This window comes from Balaenoptera acutorostrata, chromosome 16 (assembly GCF_949987535.1).
Source record: "Balaenoptera acutorostrata chromosome 16, mBalAcu1.1, whole genome shotgun sequence".
Lineage (NCBI taxonomy): Eukaryota > Metazoa > Chordata > Mammalia > Artiodactyla > Balaenopteridae > Balaenoptera > Balaenoptera acutorostrata.
In genome coordinates, this window is record NC_080079.1 from 65,835,105 (window position 1) to 65,860,889 (window position 25,785).

The following is a 25,785-nucleotide window of genomic DNA, read 5'->3' on the forward strand; positions in this document are numbered from 1 at the left end:
GGTGAGTAACATTAGCTAGCATGTATTGTTCACTTGCTTTGTACCCTTCACAGACCTGAGCACTTGCCATGTAATCTTTGAGTACTTGACATGTAGGTCACAGAAAGATACTGTGAGGAAAGTGCTATGATTATCTCTCATTTTACAGAAGGAAAATTTTAGTAAAGTTTCCAAATCTTAAAATTTATGATTTCTTACATCACTTTAAAATTTTTTTGTCTCTTAAATTTGATTTTATAAGTGACAGGTCAAATTTTTTCTTTTAGGGTTGTAGGAAAGATGAAGTAGGATTATGAATATGAGTAAAATCCTAAAGACTTTGTATTATTTCCTTTTCGTGCACTTGATTATTTCTTGACTAGCATGTTCAAATGGTGCTTTTAGCTTCATATTTCTGAAAAGAAAGACATGTTAACATCAAGGTTTCAATATACACTAGAAAATAATAATAAACCAAAGGAACTTCAAGTATAAATTTTAATTTTTAAAGAAAAGAGTTTTAAAAAATTCTAGCTATTATAGATAAGACTAGTGCTTCCATTAACCAATATTTCTTTTTATTATCATGTTTAAGTAATTATAATTTACATTTTGCTTTTATGATTTTAAACAGTTGACATAAATGTTCTGCTTAATTTTATTTATATCTGGTATCTTTGCTTCTGTACCTTTGGTGGTCTTTGAACATAAGTTTGGAAATTTTATATTTGCCAAAATTAAAAATGGTATGTTTTTCATGATCATTTCAACAGAGCTTATTTTAAAGCTTTTTTGAACTTCAACCTTTTCCCTCATCCTACAACTACAATCCAGTACATGTTGAATCTCAGTCATTCAAAAAGGAAAAACTAGAGACTGAGAATCAAGGTTTGTATATTTAAGGAAGGCCTTCTCCTTTCTTTCTGTATGTTTCACTTGTTTGAAATAAATCTTGATCTGCCAGTTCCTATGAAACTAAGAGTGACAGGATAGAGAAGAGGAAAAAGAAGGAAGTTGTCAGAAACCAGAAGCAGTGAGCTGAGTTCTGCTTGTGGCCGTTTCTGGTCTACTCTAGTTTAGAGCTGGGCCTAAGGCTGGGAGGTCAAATGGACAGAACACTTACTGCCTGGGATCGTGGCTGGCCTCCATTACATACATGTCCTTTGACTATGGGCAGGTCATCTGAGCCTTCCATAATTCATTTATCCATTTGTTAAAGTAGAACTTATGATTGCCCAACTCTCTTTCTTTCGTAGTTGTTCTGAGGGTCAGAGTAGAGAATTCTGTGAAAACATTCTGAAAGATCTGAGGTCCTCCATAAGTATGGGGGAATGTTATTAAACCTTCCATGCCAGCGGCCTGTTACATTTCTTGAGCCAGCCACTTGAATTCCTTATTCCTCAGAAAACGAACAACCCAATCAAAAAATGGGCAGGGCTTGCCTGGTGGCGCAGTGGTTGAGAATCTGCCTGCTAATGCAGGGGACACGGGTTCGAGCCCTGGTCCGGGAAGATCCCACATGCCTCGGAGCAACTGGGCCCGTGAGCCACAACTACTGAGCCTGCGCGTCTGGAGCCTGTGCTCTGCAACAAGAGAGGCCGCGATACTGAGAGGCCCACGCACCGTGATGAAGAGTGGCCCCCGCTTGCCGCAACTAGAGGAAGCCCTCGCACAGAAACGAAGACCCAACACAGTCAAATAATTAATTAATTAATTAATTAATTAATTGATTAATTAAAGATGCTAATAATTTTTAAAAAAATGGGCAGAAGACCTAAATAGACATTTCTCCAAAGAAGATATCCAGATGGCCAACAGGCAAATGAAAAGATGCTGAACATCGCTAATTATTAGAGAAATGCAAATCAAAACCCCAATGAGGTGTCACCTCACACCAGTCAGAATGGCTATTATCAAAAAGTCTACAAATAATAAATTCTGGAGAGAGTGTGGAGAAAAAGGAACTTAATGATGTGGTAGTTTTAAAAAGCATTGACAGAGTCATCATGAAGTGAATCAGAACTTAGTTGGAGGGGCTTCCCTGGTGGTCCAGTGGCTAAAACTCTGCACTCTCAATGCAGGGGGCCCGGGTTTGATTCCTGGTCAGGGAACTAGATCCCACATGCTGCAACTAAAGAACCCACATGCTGCAACTAAAAGATCCCGCGTGCTGCAACTAAGACCTAGCGCAGCCAAATAAATAAATAAATGTTTAAAAAAAAAACTTAGTTGGATATCCCCAAACTTACTTTACAGTGCAGTATTGTTTTTCGTTTGAACAATATAAGAGGTCATAATCTTTTCTGTATTTAGGGCTTTTAGACTTTTACGGCTTCTGAAAGTCTAAATCCAGCCTGTAGAGGGCTTCATAATTTTATACTTAGAGTGAAGGGTAAAATATGACTATCAGAAGAATAGTTCTCACCTCCCACTTATTCCAAGGATAAATAAACATTTAAAATCTTAAGGAGTTTTCAAGATTTATCAGAGTACAAAATTATTAAAAATCTTCTTGCTAAATTCTAAAGTTTAAAGTTACATTTAAATCACTGAGTTGCTTTTAGAAATAGTGAACAACAGCAACAACAAAAAACTTTGTAAGTTTTAAACATCCTGGTTAAAAGGTTTTGTTTTTCTTTAGGAAGATTTGATTCAAATTCAAAAGAAATATACCATATAAAAACATGGTGAAGTAAACTGGCCGAAAAATTGTAAAACTAGATCATCAGTTTAGCGTTGTAGTAATCATTGGCATTATTTTTACCATTCTCTGATGTACAATTAGGTTATGCCAGTTCCTCAGCCTGACTCATGGTCTTACAGATTTTAAACTAATGCCTCCTTTACCTTTAGGAATTTCTGGATGTCCTCATTTTCTACCAATTTACCGTTTTAATCACTTTGTTAATTCAGTTATTTCATGTTAAACCACTTGAAACCAGTAAGAAGACAATGAGAAGGCTTGGAGCATGTGAGAAGGAAAGAAGAAATAAATGGAGTCAGGGAGAACAAATAGGAGAGGCAAGACGAAAGTGATCCAGATAGGGAGTAGAAAAAAAATATGGGAGTTGTAAAAATTTACAGAAGCATAAAGAAATAAAATGAATAGTGATGATCTGGGCAAATCCTTGCAAAATCTGATGTTCAACCAAATTGTGTCAGGATGATCAAGCCTTAAAATGGTCAGCCTTTTTATTCTTTTCTATATTTGTTAAACTCCTTAATATGAACCATTTTCAATAAACATGGAACTAGTTTATAGATAATCTCTCCTCATTTTATTTTGTAAAATTTTCCCTTGCACAATATTTAGCACAAGCTGCAAAAAATTAAACCAAGCTGCGAAATATGTAGTTTTATAAATATCTGGATAATAAGGTATTTGCTGTGACTTAAATGTGATATTATTGCCAAACCTTGTCTTAGGAACATCACATTTGTACTGTATTAGTTTAGATTCAGCTTCAAAGAGGCCATTTAGAAGAGTCACTGCCTTGGCTGCCAGACATGGCTGGTTTGAATACCAATAGATAAAAAACAAGTTAAATAGTTTGAAAATGAATAGCTTGAAAACAAATGGCTCAGATGAGCAGCTCAAAATCAAATTGGTTGAAATGAGGGACTGACATTTCTAATCACTGAACTGATGGAATTTCTGAACTAAAAATTTAAGTTTAGAAAGTACTAATTAAATGTTTGAGAAAAGAAGATTACAGGGAAGGCAATATATGTTGTGATATGAGCCAGAAAACTTAGTCTCAAATTCTACTCTGTGATACAGAAACTGTGAATTTGGTCAACTCACATAACTACTTTGAGCCTCAATTTTCTACCTTGTAGGATTGTTGGTGGTATTTGGTATGTGAGGATTAGAGGTGGTGTTTGTAAAGTGCCTGGTATGGTGTGCTTGGCACATAGTAGACAGTCTTTATTGTTATGTGCAAACTAAAAAAAGGAAGGTTTAAAATATCACTTACAGCTAAATCACAGATAAGTTAATCGTAAATCAGCATTTCTTCTATGAGTCTAACCTGTTCTGAGTACCATTAGGCTAATCTTGATACAAAGTATTGCTTACTTTTAAAATTAAACATATTCAAACTGACTTTCTGCTCATTGTCTAAAGGAATTGAGTCTTCGTCATTCTCAAGAGAGAACTAAGGGGGGAAAAAGAGAACAAAGGGTTGCATGTGTTTGCATTAAAGTATTAACAGTGGGCTTCCCTGGTGGCGCAGTGGTTGAGAATGTGCCTGCAGGGGACATGGGTTCGAGCCCTGGTCTGGGAAGATCCCACATGCCGCGGAGCAACTAGGCCCGTGAGCCACAACTACTGAGCCTGCATGTCTGGAGCCTGTGCTCCGCAACAAGAGAGGCCGCGATAGTGAGAGGCCCGCGCACCGCGATGAAGAGTGACCCCTGCCTGCCACAACTAGAGAAAGCCCTAGCACAGAAACGAAGACCCAACATAGCAATCAATGAATCAATAAATAAATCTTTAAAAAAAAAAAAAAGTATTAACAGTATATTAGCTGTGTAGATTTTTAGCTCAGAGATAATGTTATAATCACCCAGGTAGAGATGCCATGAGAGATACCTAGATAATAACATAAAGAACATTGTTTTCTAATCCATGTATAAGGAGTGGCGAACTGATTTAGATTTTTGGGAGAGTGGCAGAAGCTCTGAAAATTAGTATAGATTTAAGTTTGGGCTAATAAAAATGGATGCAAGTTACAGTAGCATTTGCTCAGTAAATGGGGTAAGGTATCTCAGGTCTATTTAAATAATATTAAACAAATACTAAAAATTTAACACTGGGTATTCCTTGGCAGTCCAGTGGTTAGGACTCTGTGCTTCCACTGCAGGGGGCACAGGTTCTATCCCTGGAGAGGGAACTAAGATCCCGCAAGCCATGTGGTACAGCCAAAATAATAATAATAATAATAATGATAGTAATAATAATACAATGTCAAAAAAAATTAAAACTAAAAAGTTAAATTAGGTTAAGAATACAGAAATCACTTAAATTGCCACTTTTATATGACTAGTATGCTATTGTAGGCCAAAGTTGTGGCAAAAAAATTATATTTTCATTTGGTAAGACTAATAAAAAGATGAAATTATCATGTTAAAAGCCTACAGAGAAAAAGAAAGTCATGACAATACCTCAAGCTCTTCCTTTCCAACCTGGGCCTGGCAGGATGGCTCCTGCAAAGAAGGGTGGTGAGACGAAGCGTCTATCTGCTCACCAACCAGGTCGTGACCAGGGAATACACCATTAACATTCACAAGCACATCCCTGGAGTGGACTTCAAGAGTGTGCCCCTCAGGTACTCAGAGAGATCCAGAAATTGGCCAGCAAGGAGATGAGAACTCCCAATGTGCTCATTGACACTATGCCTAACAAAGCTGTCTGGGCCAAAGATATGAGGAATATCCCCTACCATATCTGTGTGCGGTTGTCCAGAAAACATAATGATGATGAAGATTCACCAAACAAGCTCTATATGTTGGTTACCTATGTACCAAGGAGGTAACCACTTTCAAAAATCTGTCACCACTTTCAGAAATCTACACAGTTGATGTGGAAGGGAACTGACCACTGATTGTCAAAGAAAGTTATAAAACTGCCCCCCCAAAAAAAAAAAAAAGAAAAAGAATGTCATATGAGAAACCAAAATAACACAGAGTGTTTTTTTGCCCATCCAGTGTTGGAAAAATTATCTAATAATTGACTATTCTACTTGTCTAATAATTATCTAATACTTCTGATAAGTTAGAGGAATAGGACTTATATTCTAACGGATGACATTATAAATCAGCACAATCATTCTGGAAGGCAATTTCTATTAAAAGCCTTATGCATTGTCCTAATAATTCTATTTTAGGAATTTATCCATAATGAAATATTTAGTTATAAGGACATTCATCAAAGCACTGTTTACTATTACAATATCATGTAGCAAATAATGGAGACAACCTAAATGTCTAAGAGGATTGTTTAAATAAATTATAGTACATCCAGGTAATGTTTTTCTCATGTAGAAAGATGTTCACAATATAATGTAAAGCAGGAAAAATTGACTATGAAATAGAATTACACCATTATTGTGGAGTTTTTTTAAATAAATTTATTTTATTTTATTTATTTTATTTTTGGCTGTGTTGGGTCTTCGTTGCTGCACGCGGGCTTTTCTCTGGTTGCGGCGAGCGGGGGCTACTCTTCATTGTGGTGTGCAGGCTTCTCATTGTGTTGGCTTCTGTTGTTGCAGAGCATGGACTCTAGGCATGCGGGCCTCAGTAGTTGTGGCACACAGGCTCAGCAGTTCGGCTCGCGGGCTCAAGAGCGCAGGCTCAGTAGTTGTGGCGCACGGGCTTAGTTGCTCTGCAGCAAGTGGGATCTTCCTGGACCAGGGCTCAAACCAGTGTCCCCTGCATTGGCAGGTGGATTCTTAACCATTGTGCCACCAGGGAAAGACATTGTCATGTTTTAAATGTATGTATGTGTTTAGATGTGTGTAAATGCCCCTGTATAAAAGGTTTGTAATATTATATGTTTAGGTGGTTATTACTGGAGGATGAATATATATATTTAAAAATTTTTGATTGTCTATATTTTCTAATTTTTTTACCTTGAGCATTTATTTCTTTTGTACTTTACAAAAATAGAAGATTATTTTTAATTTTAAACATAACTGATACATAACTATACCTCAGTAAAAAAGATACAAATAAAAATTCAGCTGGGAGACTTCCCTGGTGGCGCAGTGGTTGAGAATCCGCCTGCCAGTGCAGGGGACACGGGTTCGAGCCCTGGTCCGGGAAGATCCCCCATGCTGCAGAGCAACTAAGCCCAGGCGCCACAACTACTGAGCCTGTGCACTAGAGCCCGCGAGCCACAACTAGTGAGCCCATGTGCCACAACTACTGAAGCCCAGGCGCCTAGAGCCCACGCTCTGCAACAAGAGAAGCCACCGCAATGAGAAGCCCGTGCACCGCAACGAAGAGTAGTCCCTGCTCACCGCAACTGGAGAAAGCCCGCACGCAGCAACGAATACCCAACGCAGCCAAAAATAAGTAAATAAATGAATAAATATTTTTTTAAAAAAATCACCTGGATAGTTTATGGAATTTGAAATCATATATTGATGAAAATCTAGAACTTAATACTAAATTTGTTTATCAGGAGATTTTTATTCCTAAAATAAATTGTTTCTATGACCTTGGACATTTATATTTTTATTATGTTTAGTCTGTAACAAATTTATGTAAATTTTATTTATTTATTTATTTATTTTTCAGAATTCCTGTATGTTTTGGGTTTTTTTTGGCCTAGCTGCTCTGCTGGCAGGATCTTAGTTCCCCGACCAGGGATTGAACCCAGGCCCTTGACAGTGAGAGCACGGAGTCCTAACCACTGGACCACCAGGGAATTACCCTTACCTAAGTTTTAAAAAGAAAATAGTGACCATGCTTTGAATTTTTTTAAAAAATGCCTTTATTTTATTTTTAAAAGAATTCCTTAGGTAGGTTAAGCATCTCTCCATTTTAGGATTAGAGAAAATAAGGAAAAAGTCAAATATCCTGCCGAGTGCCTTGGAGATAGTCAGTTTTTCTTTTCTGATATCTTACCTGTGAATAGACAAGTAATAGAATTTGAAAAATACTAACATGATCCACTAACACTGTACTATTTTGGTGCTAACATTATAACTTCACAGTGGGAAGAACTTGAGAAGATTTTACAAACTGACCCTTTTACTTACAAGTTTTTCAGCTGATAATATTATGATATAATTCTGTCAGTAATATTACCTTTGATTTCATTGGGTTTTCATCATTACTGTATAATTTGAGAGCATTACTAATGATAGGAAAGGTATATATATATATATATATATATACATAATATATGATTCTTATACATTTAAGTTTCTGCTTTCTTTTCAGGTATGACAGCAGTTATCTGTACTTACCCTCTTGATATGGTTAGAGTACGCCTAGCATTCCAGGTGAAAGGGGAACACACTTATACGGGAATTATTCATGCATTCAAAACAATTTATGCAAAGGTATTTCATTTTTACTTTTCTTGTCTATAACATGTCCTTTTATATTTAGGCAAATGTTTTGAATGTCATTGTTTTGAAAGTTATTGTTTTACTTATAATTACTGATACTAATCATAATTGTGAAAACACATCTGTGTTTCAGTGTGGGTCCAGAATAATTTTTCCTGTATAATGTATGCTTTTGTTCTTTTGCATTTATCATAATGAGCCCAGTGTAATTTCACTTCTAATTTTTCTTCACTCAAAAGGAAGGTGGTTTCCTTGGATTTTACAGAGGCTTGATGCCTACTATATTAGGAATGGCTCCATATGCAGGTATGTTTTAAATTTGGCAAAATCTTGGTTTTTCATTTTCTTGTAGGAGTGATTTTAAAGTTTAGCATTTTATATTTAAGCCCCTAATCTGTCCAGAATTACTTTTTTTCCTCCCTAAAGATAGTCATTGATTAATTTCTCCTTTCCCCAGTGATCTGTAGTGCTACTTCTTAAAACAATAATAGAATGCAGTTTTATAGTAAGTCTTTATATTTGGTAGGACAAGTCCCTTGCTCCTTTTTTTCAGGAATGTAAGGACTGTAGATATTTTGCTATTCCATGTGCATTTTAGAATCATTTTTTGATGTTGCACAAAAATCCTTGTTGGAATTCTGAATGAAATTGCATACAGATCTTGGACATTTTTGTTAGATATATTCATAGACACCTTATAAGTTTTGTTGTGTCTTTTAGAAAATTACATTTTCAGTTTATTGCTTGATTTAATTTTTATATGATTTTATAGCTAGTCATTATTCTACTTGTTGATATGATAGCCAGCTACCATGTTACTTGTAAATGCTTTGGATTTTCTGTGTGGACCATTACATCCTGTGCAAATAACATCATTTTTCTTACTTCTGTTCAAATCCTTATTTGTCTATTTATTTTTTTCTTATCTTACTGTACCAGCTAAGGACCTACAGTGCAGCAGTCAATAAAAGTGATGATACTTGGCATTTTGGCTCGTTACTGATTTTATAAATTTATTTATTTTATTTATTTATTTTTGGCTGCATTGGGTCTTCATTGCTGCATGTGGATTTCTCTAGTTGCGGTGAGCAGGGGCTACTCTTCGTTGCGGTGCGTGGGCTTCTCATTGTGGTGGCTTCTCTTGTTACAGAGCACGGGCTCTAGGCGCACGGGCTTCAGTAGTTGAGGCTCGCAGGCTCTAGAGTGCAGGCTCAGTAGTTGTGGCGTACGGGCTTAGTTGCTCCGCGGCATGGGGGATCTTCCTGGACCAGAGCTCGAACCCGTGTCCCCTGCATTGGCAGGCGGACCCTTAACCACTGCGCCACTAGGGAAGCCCAACATTCTTTTTTTTTATATATATATTCTTTTCCATTGTGGTTTATCACAGGATATTGAATATAGTTCTCTGTGCTAGACAGTAGGACCTTGTTTATCCATTCTATATATAAAAGCTTACATCTGCTCACCCCAACCTCCCGCTCCATCCCTCCCCCAGCCCCCTCCCCCTTGGCAACCACCAGTCTGTTCTCTATGTCCAAGATTCTGTTTCTGTTTCATAGATAGGTTCCTTTGTGTCATATTTTAGATTCCACATATAAGTGATATGGTATTTGTCTTACCATTATGAAACTTTCTTAATATCATCTAGTATATTGTCATTGTTCAAATTCCCCCCATTCATAATTTTTTTTTGCCCAGATCCAAGTTAATATTTGCCTGGGATATCTTTTTTCATCCTTTCATTTTCTACTTTGTCATGTTTTTGTTTTAGGTATTTATTTTGTAATCATTATATATATATAGCTGGGTATTTCTTTAATCTGGTCAGTAAAATCTTTTAATTGCCGGTTAGTATACTTAATGGTTATTGTGATTATTGATATATTTGGACTTGTTTCTTTACCTTGCTATTGATTTCCACTTGTTTTTCTTTTTTATATTCTTTTTAATAAATTTATTTGTTTTATTTATTTATTTTTGGCTGCACTGGGCCTTCGTTGCTACACGCAGGCTTTCTCTAGTTGGGGCAAGCGGGGGCTACTCTTCCTTGCAGTGTGCAGGCTTCTCATTGCGGTGGCTTCTTTTGTTGTGGAGCATGGGCTCTAGGCGCACAGGCTTCAGTAGTTGTGGCACGCAGGCTCAGTAGTTGTGGTTCACGGGCTCAAGAGTGCAGGCTCAGTAGTTGTGGTGCACGGGCTTAGCTGCTCCGCAGCGTGTGGGATCTTCCAGGACCAGGGCTCGAACCCGTGTCCCCTGCATTGGCAGGCGGATTCTTAACCACTGTACCACCAGGGAAGCCCTGTTTTTCTTTTTACGTTTCTTTTTATTCCTTTCTTGTTTGCTTATTTTTCTGAATCCTTACCCCCCCCAAATATTTTATAAATATATAAGTTTATTTGCTTCCTCCTATGCTTGATGGTCTTTATTTATTTAGTTAGTTTGTTGTTTGTTTTATTTCTTGTGGCTTTTTTTGAGTGGTCTTTAATTATGAGTCCATTACTTGATTTTAACCTCTGAGTTTCTGACCCAGTGATTTCATCTTCTGTAGGCCCAATGGCAGGATCTGTCTCAATGGCTTGGCTGCTATTGCCATCAAAATGTAGAGTCACTCCACCTCTCTCATGGGCCACAATTCCCAAGTGGGCCTCATATTATATTTTTGGAAGGTGGTGCTGCTAGGGATTCTTGGAAACCTTCTCTTCCTTTTTGTAAGCCCAGCAATGGATATAGTTGCTCTGCAATGACAAAGTTCCTCAGAATACCTAGACTGCCATTATGCTGGAATCAGAACTCTTTAGTTTTTTTACTATATTTTTTTCTCTTTCTAATTTTTTTTGTTTGTTTTTAGTTTTGTTTTTGAAATACATTTTTTACATAGTTATAGTATGTATATAATTTTGTTTCTTAATTTTTTCCCATTTCCCAAATGGTTTTCAAATTTCTGAATACTATTCACATTTTTATTAATTGTGTCATATTTCAGTGAATACCATTCCGCATAATTAAGGTATTTCTATTTTTTTTCTACTTGTGTTTAATTTGCTATGAATTTCCTTGTTGTGAGCTTTTCCTGTGGTTAAGATTTCTGTATTTAAGTCTATAGAGTAGATTTCCCATATATAAAAGTGTATGGGGACTTCCCTGGTGGCTCAGTGGTTGGGAATCTGCCTGCCAATGCAGGGGACACGGGTTCGAGCCCTGCTCTGGGAGGATCCCACATGCCGTGGAGCAGCTAAGCCCGTGTGCCACAACTACTGAGTCTGTGCTCTAGAGCCCGCGAGCCACAACTACTTAGCCCATGTGCCACAACTGCTGAGGCCCGCGTGCCTAGAGCCCGTGCTCCGCAACAGGAGAAGCCAGCGCGATGAGAAGCCTGCGCACCACGACAAAGAGTAGCCCCCACTCGCTGCATCTAGAGAAGGCCCGCGTGCAACGACGAAGACCCAATGCAACCAAAAATAAATAAATAAAAATAAAATTAAAAATTAAAAAATAAAAACCACTTCTTTAAAAAAAGTTTATGAATATTCTAAAGTTGTATAGCATCATTATAAAATACTATAAGATCATAAGAATTTTATATAAAGAATAAATGCATATATTGAGGTGTTATCCTAGACTGAATTTTTGTTAGTGCTTATTTGTTTTTAAGAATCAAGTATCTTTTTCAATATGTTTTAAAAATTCAGTAGATATCAAGATGTCTTGAGTAATGTTTAGTTGATAGGTATACTTGAGTTCTGTTAATTTTTTTAATGTATGACTTTAATCCTTTTATTATAAAATCGTGTAAATATTCAGCCAGCACCAACTGCACATTATCAATAACTTAATTCAATATTCATTAGATTCCATGTGTCTGGTGAGTCTCTCATTGTCATAACTCTTCCTCGAAGACAACATTAGACACTGAATTGAAATAACAATGCTTTATCACTTTTGAATTTCTTGCTTCTACCTTACATCATCACCATCATTGTTATTGTAAATATGTCACATTTACTTAAGATTACTAATCATTAATTTAACTTTTACTTATGTAAAACCTTGGAAAACTGTTCAATTCTATTCATGTATAAGGTGGCATTATACTCAACTACTATCTTTATTCAGTGAACTGAACATTATGTTAGTGTGTGAAAAACCAATGTATAATTTTTTATAGGTGGTAATTTTGTTATCTTTAGGTTATTTGTAAACATTAATTAAATCTTTTTATCTTAGATTAAGCCAAACATTGGAAATCAGGAAATGCATAGTTAGTCCCTTGAGTTAATTGGTTATTATGTAAGAATGGTGTCTTCTCACAGCTCACATTCTGTTAAGCATCGTGGTGAATTTATATTTTGTTTTTCAGGTGTTTCATTTTTTACTTTTGGTACCTTAAAGAGTGTTGGGCTTTCCCATGCTCCTACCCTTCTTGGCAGACCTTCATCAGACAATCCTAATGTCTTAGTTTTGAAAACTCACATAAACTTACTTTGTGGTGGTGTTGCTGGAGCAATAGCACAGACAATATCGTAAGTTTCTTCATCAAATTAATTAAATCAAATTACATTTATCCAATACTGATTTTTAGCATTGGTTAGTTGTCTTATTTTTTCTAATAGATTATTAAAACACAGGATCCCTTGCAAAATATAAATATTAATTTAATACATTTTTTCCAACGTGCCTGCACTTTAAGCATATTATAAATAACTTCGTGCCAAATTGACCAAATTAGTTTGAACCTACTCAATTTCTGTGGATTTTAAAAGAAAGAAAGGAAAAAGAAAGCTAGAAAGAAACACTATAGTTTTCATCCATATTTCCTCATGAATTTGCCTGTATGAGTTTTCTGAAATTTGAGCCATTTAGTGTGTGTGTGTGTGTGTGTGTGTGTGTGTGTGTAGGTACAACTTCTCTTGCAGTAAATCTTGAAGACCTACTTTGTGCCAGTCAGTATGCTAGGCATTGGGAGTTTCACTGAAGGAAAAACAAAAGTATCGCCTCAAGAAGCCTATACTCTTTTTTTTTTTTTTTTTTTTGGCTGCCTTGGGTCTTCGTTGCTGCGTGCAGGCTTTCTCTAGTTGCAGCGAGTCGGGGCTACTCTTTGTTGCGGTGCGGGGGCTTCTCATTGTGGTGGCTTCTCTTGTTGCGGAGCACAGGCACTAGGCTCTCAGGCTTCAGTAGATGTGGCGCATGGGCTTCAGTAGTTTTGGTGCACGGGCTTCAGTAGTTGTGGCGCGCAGGCTCTAGAGTGCTGGCTCAGTAGTTGTGGCACATGGGCTTAGTTGCTCCGCGGCATGTGGGATCTTTCCAGACCAGGGCTTGAACCCGTGTCCCCGCATTGGCAGGCGGATTCTCAACCGCTCTGCCACCAGGGAAGTCCCAAGGAGCCTATACTCTTATTAAGACAGTAGCAATGCAAGGGAGTTTTATATTAATATAAGTGTATTAGGGACATAGATAAATTAGGTGGAAAGTGTAATTGGAAAGTTGGCTTTAGAGAATTTCTGTAGACCAAGAGAGATTGGATAGATGAGATAAAAAAAGGCTGGAATACTAAGAAGCAGGAACTTTTCAGGAACAGGAAGAAGGGAAGCTCTCTGTGACTGAGGAGTATCCTGAAAAACAGGAAGACAACAGGAAATAGTAGTGTCACAAAGGCTCAAAAAAGAGTATCCAATGGAAAAAGAAAATTCAAAGTAAGATGGGTAATGAAAAGTAAGGTATTCATCAGATTTCACAATGAAGGATTACTTTTGTGAAGACAGATTCAGTATACTTGTGTGTGGGAGCAGATCATACTAGACTGAAAGTAAAGGAAAAAAGGTGTAGGGACTTCCCTGGTGGTCCAGTGCCTAAGACTCCGTGCTCCCAATGCAGGGGGCCCGGGTTCAATCCCTGGTTTGGGAACTAGATCCCACATGCCGCAACTAAGAGTTCGCATGCTGCAACTAAAGATTCCGAATGCCACAACTAAAAGATCCCGCACGCGGCAACAGTGATCCCGCATGCCGCAACTAAGACCTGACACAGCCAAATAAATCAATAAATATTAAAAAAAAAAAAAAAAGGTGTGTAGTTTACTTTTAGAAACATGGCTGCAGAACCTTGTTCATTTGCAGAGACATGATCACCTCTAGCTATTCTGATTCTCTTCTTGGTTTTACTGCCCCTTTTCTTTATTATTTACTTCCAATTTAGATCTTTAAAATCTGTCTTCTCTTTTCCACTTACTTCATAAGCTATATTCTACACCCACTGACTCTTTTTTGTTTTTAATATTTATTTATTTATTTGGCTGCGCTGGGTCTTAGTTGCGGCACACGGGATCTTTGGTGCTGCACGTGGGATCTTTAGTTGTGACATGCGAACTCTTAGTTGCGGCAACTTTCCCTTTTCAGGTATCTCGCTGATTCATGTCTTCCTCCTCCTACCTATCTGTGCTGATTTTTTTTTTTTTTTTTTAATGTCTTCTATCTTTTTTTTTTTTTTTTTTTTTTTATTTTTGGCTGTGTTGGGTCTTCGGTTCGTGCGAGGGCTTTCTCCAGTTGCGGCAAGCGGGGGCCACTCTTCATCGCGGTGCGGGGACCGCTCTTCATCGCGGTGCGCGGGCCTTTCTCTATCGCGGCCCCTCCCGTTGCGGGGCACAGGCTCCAGACACGCAGGCTCAGCAATTGTGGCTCACGGGCCCAGCTGCTCCGTGGCATGTGGGATCTTCCCAGACCAGGGCTCGAACCCGTGTCCCCTGCATTAGCAGGCAGATTCTCAACCACTGCGCCACCAGGGAAGCCCTCTGTGCTGATTTTTTTAAGGCCTAGCCAGACTTTGGGCCTCTGCTCTTCCAGTAAACATCCAGAATAGCTCACCTATCTTTATGGTTTCAGTGGTCACCTCTGTACAGATAACTAATTCTATTTAAATCTTCATTGCTCACTCTCATTACTTCTCTAGCAAGCTCTTGGATGTTTCTACCTGGACTTCTGTCCTCAGTTCAAGCTCTGTAATTCATATACTGCTTTCCTGTCTTCGTTTTCGTGTCTGTCCTCGGCCCCCAACTTTCCTATTTGTTACTGATCACCATTAATCTTCTAGTCCTGGTAATACCTTGAGATCATTTTTCACATTGTACATATCCAAATATTTTTGTCATTTTTTTGCTTAAAAACATTACCTAGAATGTTATTTTCTTTCTTTCCCATTGTTATTTCCCTAGTTCTGATCCTTGTACTTTGTCTTCTTACTTTCTCTTTATTAATCAATTCCTTCCACCCAGACACATCTTTTCCTGCTTGGAAACTGAATCCTTCAGGTTGGGGTTTTTGGTCCCTTTATTCCCCATAAAGTTTTTTCCTCTCTCTACCTCCCATTAAAAGATAATTCAGGACTTCCCTGGTGGCGCAGTGGTTAAGAATCCGCCTGCCAATGCAGGGGACACGGGTTCGAGCCCTGGTCCGGGAAGATCCCACATGCTGCGGAGCAACTAAGCCCGTGCGCCACAACTACTGAGCCCACGTGCCACAGCTACTGAAGCCCACGCACCTAGAGCCCATGCTTCACAACAAGAGAAGCCACCACAATGAGAAGCACGTATACCACAACGAAGAGTAGCCCCCACTCGCTGCAACTAGAGAAAGCCCGCGTGCAGCAACGAAGACCCAACACAGCCAAAAATAAATAAATAAATATTTTAAAAATTTGAAAAAAGATAATTCATGGAGGGGAATTCCCTGGTGGTCCAGTGGTTAGGACGCCGCACTTTCACTGCAGGGGGCATGTGTTGGATCCTTGGTTGGGGAGATAAGATCCTGCAAGCCGTGAGGCAGGGCCAAAAAAAAAAAAAGGTAATTCATGGAGATGCTGCTTAGATGCATAGAGCTCTTCATCTATTACTAATGTTATTTCTTAAGCTGTTTGGTTGGTAAATGGGTGGTTTTTTTATTATAATTATTTCATAGTAAATTTAAATGTATATAAAAGTATATAATTATTTTCATCATATCACTTATGTATATATTATATATATGTATGTATATATACATATGTGTGTATGTATATATATATGTATAAACAAGAGCTTTGAATAGGGAAGTAGAAAGCAGCTTTATGACATGGAAAATGTCTCTAAGACTCAATTTTCTTATCTTAATATTGAGATAACAGTACCTACTTCACACAATTGTTGTAAAGATGGAATGAGATAACGTACATAAATTGCTTAGCACAGGACCTAACATAAGCAGTCAACATTAGCCCCAAAAAAGTAATTAAAAAAAAAATCACCTGGGGTCCCACTCCTAAGAGATTACTTTTGTATATTTCATTTTAGGCAATCTTTAAAATTTTTTTTAAATTGAGGTATAATTAATGTACAATATTATATTAGTTTCTGGTATATAACATAATGATTTGATATTTGTATATATGGTAAAATGACCATGACAATAAGTCTAGTTAACATTCGTCACCATACATAGTTGCAGAATGAGGCAATCTTTTCACATAGAATTTTCTCTATCCTCTAAATGCAATTATCTGTATTGTTAATTTTAGCCCTTGAGAATTTTTTGTTGGCCTACTGTATACAGGGGCACTTGCTGAATACTCTTAGGGTAGTGGTTCTTAACTGGGGTGGTTTCGCCGCTAGCGGACGTTTATTAATGTCTGGAGACATTTTTGGTTGTTACAACTGGGGGTGTGCTACTGGCATCTAGTGGGTGGTAGCCAGGGATTTACCTAAACACCCTACAATGCCCAGGACAGCTCCCACAACTAAGAATTATCCAACCCAAAATGGCAATAGTGCCAAAGTTAAGAAACCCTGTCTTAGGGTTACGACAATGGAAAGCACCCCGTCTATTTCCTCAGGAAGTGGCATTTAATTTGGTTTGGGGGAATAAATAGAACTTGATATTGGGTGATGAAAGAGAAGAATCATTTAACCCAAGGGAACCACTTAGGCAAAGGCAAGGAGACCTCTGTATTGTTATTTGATTTTATTCATATGCCTATATCCTGACTCCCAGATTAGACAAAACAGTAAGAGAATAGGAACACATTATTTCCTAGCATACATAGGGCTTTGTATTCAATAATTGCTGAGTAGAAAACTAAAAATCATTTTTAAGTCCTTCTTTTTCTTTTTTTAGCTACCCATTTGATGTAACACGTCGGCGAATGCAGTTAGGAACTGTTCTTCCAGAATTTGAAAAGTGCCTGTAAGTTCTTCATTTGTCATTGTTCAATTTCTTTAGGAAATGTAATGTGTATAGTAAGTAGGGAGATAGGACTGTGATCTCACTAGTAGTCTAGAGCTTTCATTTTATCTCCCATAGTATTCTTTGGTAAACTGAATTTAATGAGGTCCTAATCCTCCTATTAAAATTTTCATTTTAGGGAATTCCCTGGTGGTCCAGTGGTTAGGACTCGGTGCTTTCACTGTGGGGGCCAGGGTTCGATCCCTGATCAGGGAACTAAGATCCCACAAGCCTTGCGGCCAAAAAAAAAAAAGCAAATTTAATTTTAGAGCAGCTCTTTTAAATAAAAATATGATGTGAGCCACATATGTAATTTAAAATTTTCTGGTAACCTAACCACATTAAAAAAGTATAAAAAGAAACAGATGAAATTGTTTTAAAATATTTTATTTAAACCAATATATTTAAAATTTATCACTTCAACATTTCAGTATTTTACATCCTTTTAAAAAAAATACTAAGTGTTTGAAATCCAGGGTGTATCTTACACTCACAGCACATCTCAATTTTGGACTTTCCACATTTCATGTACTCAGTAGCCACATGTGGCTAGTGGCTACCACTATTGCATAGCCCAGCTCTAGAGTTTTCTATAATCTGTAGAAATTTCGAATCATTCTGTTTGATTGGTGATGTGTTGTTCCTCAGGGGAAGAGCAGAATGTTTATTCAGGACCATGAATTGCCTTCATTCACCCAAAAGATTTTTTGAATATTTCAGTCTACATTGCATATTGAAAGAGAAAGACAAAGCCCAAAATGTTGGTTTGAAAGGAAAGAACACTGAAACAAGAAAGTCTTTATTGATGAAATCTGAAAGATAGTCCTTCAAGCTTTAGTTCTATAACCATCTGCTCATTGTAGCATAGAACGTGAGCAGAAACTTGAGAGTTTAAAGGGCAACTGCTCATATATCCTTTAAAAAGACTACATCAATATTTCAAATATTATTATGAAATAGTGTTGCTAGTAAATGTCACAGACATAATGCAAACAAAATATATGGTATTAATGAGCCCCGGAATCCTATGCATAATGCTTGTACTTGTTTGGAATGAATTGCTCTTTTATTATGAATTTTTAGCTTGGTTTTTTTTTTTTTAAATTTATTTATTTATTTATTTATTTTTGGCTGCGTTGGCTCTTTGTTACTGTGCACGGGCTTTCTCTAGTTGTGGCGAGCAGGGGCTATTCTTCGTTGCAGTGCGCGGGCTTCTCATTGCGGTGGCTTCTCTTGTTGCGGAGCATGGGCTCTAGGTGCGTGGGCTTCAGTAGTTGTGGCTCTCGGGCTCTAGAGCGCAGGCTCAGTAGTTGTGGTGCACGGGCTTAGTTGTTCCGCGGCATGTGGTATCTTCCAGACCAGGGATTGAACCCATGTCCCCTGCATTGGCAGGCGGATTCTTAACCACTGTGCCACCAGGGAAGTCCTTTAGCTTGTTTTAACACTTGCCTTCCAAAAGCTACTCAGATGGCATTTTTAGCTTCTTGTAAAAATGCTATTATGGATCCTGAAATTGTCTCTTCATGACTGGGCATAAAGGTGTCATCATTTAACCATTCTCTTTCAGTACCATGCGGGAGACTATGAAGTATGTCTATGGACACCATGGAATTCGAAAAGGATTATATCGTGGTTTATCTCTTAATTACATTCGCTGCGTTCCTTCTCAGGCAGTGGCTTTTACAACATATGAACTTATGAAGCAGTTTTTTCACCTCAATTAAAAAATATCGTTATTTCTTTTCCTTAAACTCTCAGAGGGAAAAATAAAATGTTAATTTAATTTGGGGAGAACATTACTTGAAGGGGGATATTTACCCTGTCACAGGAACCACTGGTATTTTAGTACTTGATTTTTCTATTCATCACAAATCAAAAGTGCTTACTATACTTTTTACGCCAAAAGTTATATCTTAGAACATTGCAAAAAAATCCTAAGCTGATGCTGGCTAATCAGTAAGGTTATTTGAAACCATTTTAAAGTGTTATTTGGATAGAACTAACTTAAAATGGGATTCAAAAGGTTGCCATTAGTTTTATCATGCTATTCCAAGCTTTTAATTGTAATCATGATTTTCAAAGACTCTAATGTTGGTTGCTGTTATTGTTATTATTATTATTAACAGTCTTGGTTATATTGCAGCAGAATGATGAGAGCTGAAATTTTAAGTTATATAAAACATAGGTTAGAAGCCAGCATTGAAGTATTATTCTTAATATTTCCCTTCTCATAATTCTGCTCCTCTGGATAAAAAGGACAAACACTTTTTCTCTTCATTTTTTGATAAATATTGTATTCAAAAAGTAACCATGTAGAGACTCATCAGTAAGTCAAGAATTTTCAGGTATTGCTCAAATGTTATTACCAGTTTCTGAGTGATTTAAATGTGTTTTTAAAAGTCAATGTATTTCCCAAAGGCAGTAATAGTAAATACTGAATATCTTTGCTCTCAAAACAAGTTAGCATTATAGATTTGTTTTTGTTAGATGATTTGGTATATACTAGAAAATTTATTTAAGTGGACTGTGAAATATCCATTAATATAGATGTGAATGTCAAAGAATGTTTCCAAGATATTATGTTATGACACAGCAACTAGTTCTTCCACGTAAGATAATTTTAGTGCAATATAAACTTAAGTAGAGATGTAAAACATGATCTGAATTGCTATCATTTATATTAAAATGGTTTAAAATGTAAGAATTCCAGTTATTATGTTTAGAGTAGTTTTTATGTTTTATTATAAGCATGACAAAAATGGGAGGGGAACAGTTAATAGTTCTGTCCTCAGAAATAGCAATTTTTAGAATTGATGTGATTTTTAAGACATTAGAAAACTAAATTGAAAGTGTTATTTCTGCTTCAATTTTTATTTTTTTGCATAAAAGATTTCTTGTCATAACTTGGTAAAAATTATATGAACTGGTTTCATTTTCAAAGTCTTTATTTTAAAATAAATGTGTATCTTTGTATGATTTATAAGTGTACCCACAGGTAAAAATACATGTGTTCCTAAAACTATTTTGTATATTTTCATTTTTCGGCTACACTGTAGCTAAATACTGCTATCAAATCTCAAGATAATTTAAATGTATAAAATAAGTATCTCAGTTATATTATCAATAAAAGAGGACTGCAAATATTTTTTTAAATAAAACTTTGCATTCTATGTTACAGAATACATAGGTTATTAAAAATAAATTTTATTCATATTTCAACAATTATTCCTCTCTTTTAACTATTTACATTATTGAAGCACAAATATTAAACATAATGGAAGAATACTTAAAATAATGACAGTATTTTTATCTGATTTATTTCAGATTGATAACGCAAAGTGAATCTTGACAGATTATCTTCCATTTGAATATTGACTGTTTATGTTTTGATCTCCATTGTAATACTTTCCTTGCCTTTTATTGGGTACAGCCCTCTGATCTATAGAATGGGGCAGTGATTTTGTTTAGGGATTGATGAGTGAGGTACCATTCCTAGCTGTTAATGGTGGCCTGTATGGAGATGGAAAGGTTAGTGGGTATATATAATAATATCTTACAACATTTTCCCCCAGATTACTCAACATCCATTTATGTAGCACCCATTGTGTGCCACGGATTATATCAGCATTATGGGGGCATACCTTGAGAGGTCTGTTAACTGTACTTGCAGTCTGATTTGGATTCCCAATAGCATCTATCACTGGGTATTTCTCTAACAGGGTATGTACCATACTTTTTAGTTACTGCATGTTTACTTGTCCTCCCAATTGGTTCTTTCATGGGCAGAGTCATACCTTCATCCTCTTTAAGGAGAACAGGGTATGGCATCATAATAGTTGCTCAGTGATGTTTACTGATGGGCAGAAGGAAGGTTTGGTCCCTGTTTTTGGAGAAAATGTTCTAGTAGAGAGAAACGAGGCACAAATAGTTCAGGGAAAGAGCAATTTAGAAAGAAAGTTATTTGTTTTTTCTTGACAGAAATGTCTTGTTGCTAATTTGAGCCAGGATGAATGGCAAATAATAATACCTATATTATATCAGTATGCGTTGCCTTGCAGAGTGGGCCAATGATATCTGACATACTTGTATAGCAACTGTATACTTAAACACTTAAATCAATTCTTTGAATATTAGACATTGTTACAAACTAGAAATCAATGACAAATAATAAGTCATGTATATTTCCTGAGGATTTATTATGTTCCATTCCTTATTTTAAGCACTTTTGATGCCTTAACTCTATAACAGTACTATAAGATAGGCACTATTAAATGTTCCTTTTTTACAATTGGGATAACTGAGACCCAGGGATATCAAGTAACTTGCCCAGGTTCACACAATAAGTGGTGGATCTAAGATTCAGCCTACAGCCTAGTCTACTAGCCATGATGCTATACTTCAACACAGTAGTATCCTTCCTATTCACATAAAGCTCTAATATGTAATAAATACAAACCAATTAATAGAATGATTACAGTTTTTGGAAAGTGCTTTAGAAATTTTTTTTGCTCCTCCCCCGGCCCCCTCCCCCCCAGCAAGAGGCTTGCGGGATCTTAGTTCCCTGAATAGGGATTGAATGCAGAGCCCTTGACAGTGAAAGCACAGAGCCCTAACCATGAGACTACCAGGGAATTCCTGGAAAGTGCTTATTAAGGAAGTAAATAGATTACATGATAGAGAATAATTGTTGTGTGTAAGGATCAGAGTGCTACGTTAGAATGGTCAGGGAAAAGTTTCTTTGATGTGCTAAACTTTAAGCCTACACATGAAAAGGAAGTAGTCGTGCAAAGAGCTGGGTGGGGGAAGAATGGCCCAGGTGAAGGGAACAGCACAGTACAAAAACTCTGAAACAGGAAAAAGTTTAGTTTGACACAGGAATTGTCAGAAGCCCAGTGTCAGTGAAGCTCCCTGAGTGAGGGAGTAGCAATAAATAGGTTGGAGAAATAGACAAAGGCATCAAAAGTGCTTAAAATAAGGAATGGAACATAGTAAATCCTCAGGAAATATACATGACTTATTATTTGTCATTGATTTCTAGTTTGTAACAATGTCATATTCAAAGAATTGATGTAAGTGTTTAAGTATACAGTTACTATACAAGTATGTCAGATATCGTTATTTGATGCCTTAACTCTATAACAGTACTATAAGATAGGCACTGTTAAATATTCCTTTTTTACAGTTGGGATAATTGAGACCCAGGGATATCAAGTAACTTGCCCAGGTTCACACAGTAAGTGGTGGATCTAAGCCCAGTGTGAATGAAGCTCCCTGAGTGAGGGAGTAGCAATAAATAGGTTGGAGAAGTAGACAAAGGGCGGATCAATGTATTTAGGGCTCTATAGGATATAGTAATGATTTTGTCTTTTATTCTAAATGCAATGGGAAGCCTTGAAGGTTTTCAGTAGGGGAATAAAATTGCCTGATTATATTTTTACAAAGATCACTCTGCTTTATCAACAATTATATGCACTTAAAACAGAAATCAGGGACTCCCCTGGTGGCGCAGTGGTTAACAATCCGCCTGCCAATGCAGGGGACAGGAGTTCGAGCCCTGGTCCGGGAAGATCCCACATGCCACAGAGCAACTGGGCCTGTGTGCCACAACTACTGAGCCTGTGCTCTAAAGCCCGCGAGCCACAACTACTGAAGCCCGCACGCTTAGAGCCCGTGCTCTGCAGCAAGATAAGCCACCACAGTAAGAATCCCGCACACCGCAACTGGAGGAAGCCCTCACCCAGCAACGAAAACCCACCGCAGCCAAAAGTAAATAAATAAATAAATTTATTAAAAAAAAAAAAAAAAAAAAAACAGAAATCAGGGAATTCCCTGGTGGTCCAGTGGTTGACTCTGTGCTTCCAATGCAGGGGGCGTGGGTTCGATCCCCGGTTGGGGAACTAAGATTCCACATGCCGGTGCAGCCAAAACAAACAAACAAACAAAACAAAAAAATAAAAAACAACAACAGAAATCAACAAAATTAAAAACAGACAATAGAGAAAATAACAAACCCCAAAATTGGTTTTTTGAAGAGATCAACAAAATTGGTAAGCCCCTTAGTTAGACTGATAACTAAAAAGGAACATAAATTACCAATATCAAGAATGGGGAATTCCCTGGTGGTCCAGTGGTTAGGACTCCACGCTTTCACTGCCGAAGGCCCGGGTTCAATCCCTGGTTGAGGAACTAAGATCCCACAAGCCATGCGGCGTGGCCCAAAAAAAAATAATGAAAAAGATGACATTACTATGGATCCTGTGGATATTAAAAAGATAATACGGGATTTCTAAATAACTCTTTGCTAAGGAATTTGACGACTTAGATGAAATGGACAGAGGCTTTGAAAATCACAACCAAAACTGATGTAGGTGAAACAAAATCTGCATAACCAATTAAAGAAACTGAATTTATCAAAAATCCTTCCACAAAGAAAACTCCAGGCTCAGATTGTGAATTCTGTTGGACATCTAAGAAAGAAAGAATTTTATACAAACTTTCAGAAATCAGAAGACAGCACTTTTATGATGCCACTATAACCTTGATGCCCAAACCTGACCAAGTTGTTACAGAAAAATAAAATTACCAACCAGTATCCTTCAGGAACAAAGATGGAAAAACCTTTAACAGCATATTAGCAAATCAAATCCAGCAATACATAAAAAGTTTATTGTATCATGACGAAATTGGGTTTATCCTAGGAATGCCAAGTTGTTTCACAATCTTAAGTCAATAGTGTAATTTCCTGTACTCACAGAATAAAGGAGAAAAACACATGATTCTTCAATAGATGCAGAAAAAGCACTTGGCAAAATTCAAAATTGATACATTATAAAAATTAATCACATCAGGGATAATGTGATTAATCACATTAATCACATTCCTCAATCTGATAGAGCATTTTGTCAGATTAATTTTCCAACCGTACATCTCATCTCACATGTTCTTCTCATGTCATTGACACTCATCCCATCAAGAGGTAGAGACCATTCCCTCCCCTTACATCTGGTTGAGTGGGCTTGTGTCTACGGTGGAAGTGATGCTGTGTCACTTCTGAAGTTACGTCGTAAAGCTGAAACAGCTTCCATCTGGTCTTTTGGAATGCTCGCTCTTGGAATCCTCGCAACATGCTGTGAGGAAGCCAGGCAGCCCCTGTAGAGAAACTGTCAGCCAGCCTCCACATGCCAGCCATTTGAGTAAGCCATCTTCAAAGTGGATCCTCCAGCTTCCAGCTGATGCTTCATGGACAGAGAAAAGCTTTCCTCACAGAGCCCTGCCCAAAATGAAAATTCATAAGCCAAAAAAAATGATCGTTGGGGACTTCCATGGAGGTCCAGTGGTTAGGGCTCCTCGCTTCCACTGCAGGGGGCGCAGGTTTGATCACTGGTTCGGGAACTAAGATCCCACATGCCACAAAAATAAATTAATTAATTAATTAAAAAAAGATTGTTGTTTAAAGACACTAAGTTTTGGAGGTTTGTTTTTGTTTTTTACATAGATTAGATAACCATAGCAAATATTCATGAAAAACCTACAGCTAGCATCATATTTAATAGTGAAATATTGAATGCTTTCCCGCTAAGATCAGTAGAAGGCAAGGATGCCCAGTGTAAGAACTTCTATTTAACCAGTGAACTTAAGAAAGAAAGTGAAATAAAAAGCATAAAGATCAGAAAGGAAGAAGTAAAACTGCCTCTATTTGTAGATGACATGATTATTTACATAGAAAGTCTTAATGAATCTACAAAACAACTACTGGCAAAGTCTCAGGATATAAGGTAAATTTTATTTATCTTATCTTTTTGGCCGCACCAAGTGCCATGTGGGATCTTAGTTCCCTGACTAGGGATCAAACCTGTGCCCCCTGCATTGGAAGCGTGGCATCTTAACCACTGGACCACCAGGAAAGTCCTAAGGTAAACTTTAAAGATTGTATTTTTATATACTAGCAGGAAGCAATTGAAAAACAATTTCATTTAAAATAGCATCAAAAAATATACTTAGGGCTTCCCCGGTGCTGGCAGTGGTTAAGAATCCGCCTGCCAATGCAGGGGACACGGATTCGAGCCCTGGTCCGGGAAGATCCCACATGCCGCGGAGCAACTAAGCCCGTGTGCCACAACTACTGAGCCTGTGCTCTAGAGCCCGTGAGCCACAACTACTGAAGCCCACGCGCCTAAAGCCCGTGCTCCGTAACAAGAGAAGCCACCACAATGAGAAGCCCGTGCACCGCAAAGAAGAGTAGCCCCCCTCGCCACAACTAGAGAAAGCCCACGCGCAGCAACGAAGACCCAACGCAGCCAAAAAATAAGTAAATAAAATAAATAAATTTTAAAAAAACTTATAAAAAATATATATATACTTAAATTTAACAAAATCTATGCAAGAGCTTTACACTGACAATTACAAAATGTTGCTGAGAGACATTAAAGAAAATCTATATAAATGGAGAGATAAAGCAGGTTAATGCATTAGAAGTCTCT

At 37.3% G+C, this 25,785-nt stretch overlaps 1 protein-coding gene across 2 annotated transcripts in view; it reads left to right on the forward strand.

Annotated features, from left to right (window-relative positions):
- The window catches only part of SLC25A16 (solute carrier family 25 member 16), a 34,472-nt gene extending 13,942 nt beyond the window's left edge, over positions 1-20,530 (forward strand). The window contains exons 5-9 of one of the 2 annotated variants that reach the window (XM_028162972.2): positions 7,930-8,051; positions 8,300-8,366; positions 12,418-12,580; positions 17,198-17,266; positions 18,845-20,530. In XM_028162972.2, coding sequence (XP_028018773.1) covers positions 7,930-8,051; positions 8,300-8,366; positions 12,418-12,580; positions 17,198-17,266; positions 18,845-18,950 — 527 coding nt within the window. In that variant the 3' untranslated portion in view covers positions 18,951-20,530. The remainder of the gene's footprint in view (positions 1-7,929; positions 8,052-8,299; positions 8,367-12,417; positions 12,581-17,197; positions 17,267-18,844) is intronic. The other variant, XM_028162971.2, reaches the window with a different exon arrangement.
- Positions 20,531-25,785: the final 5,255 nt, after the last annotated feature.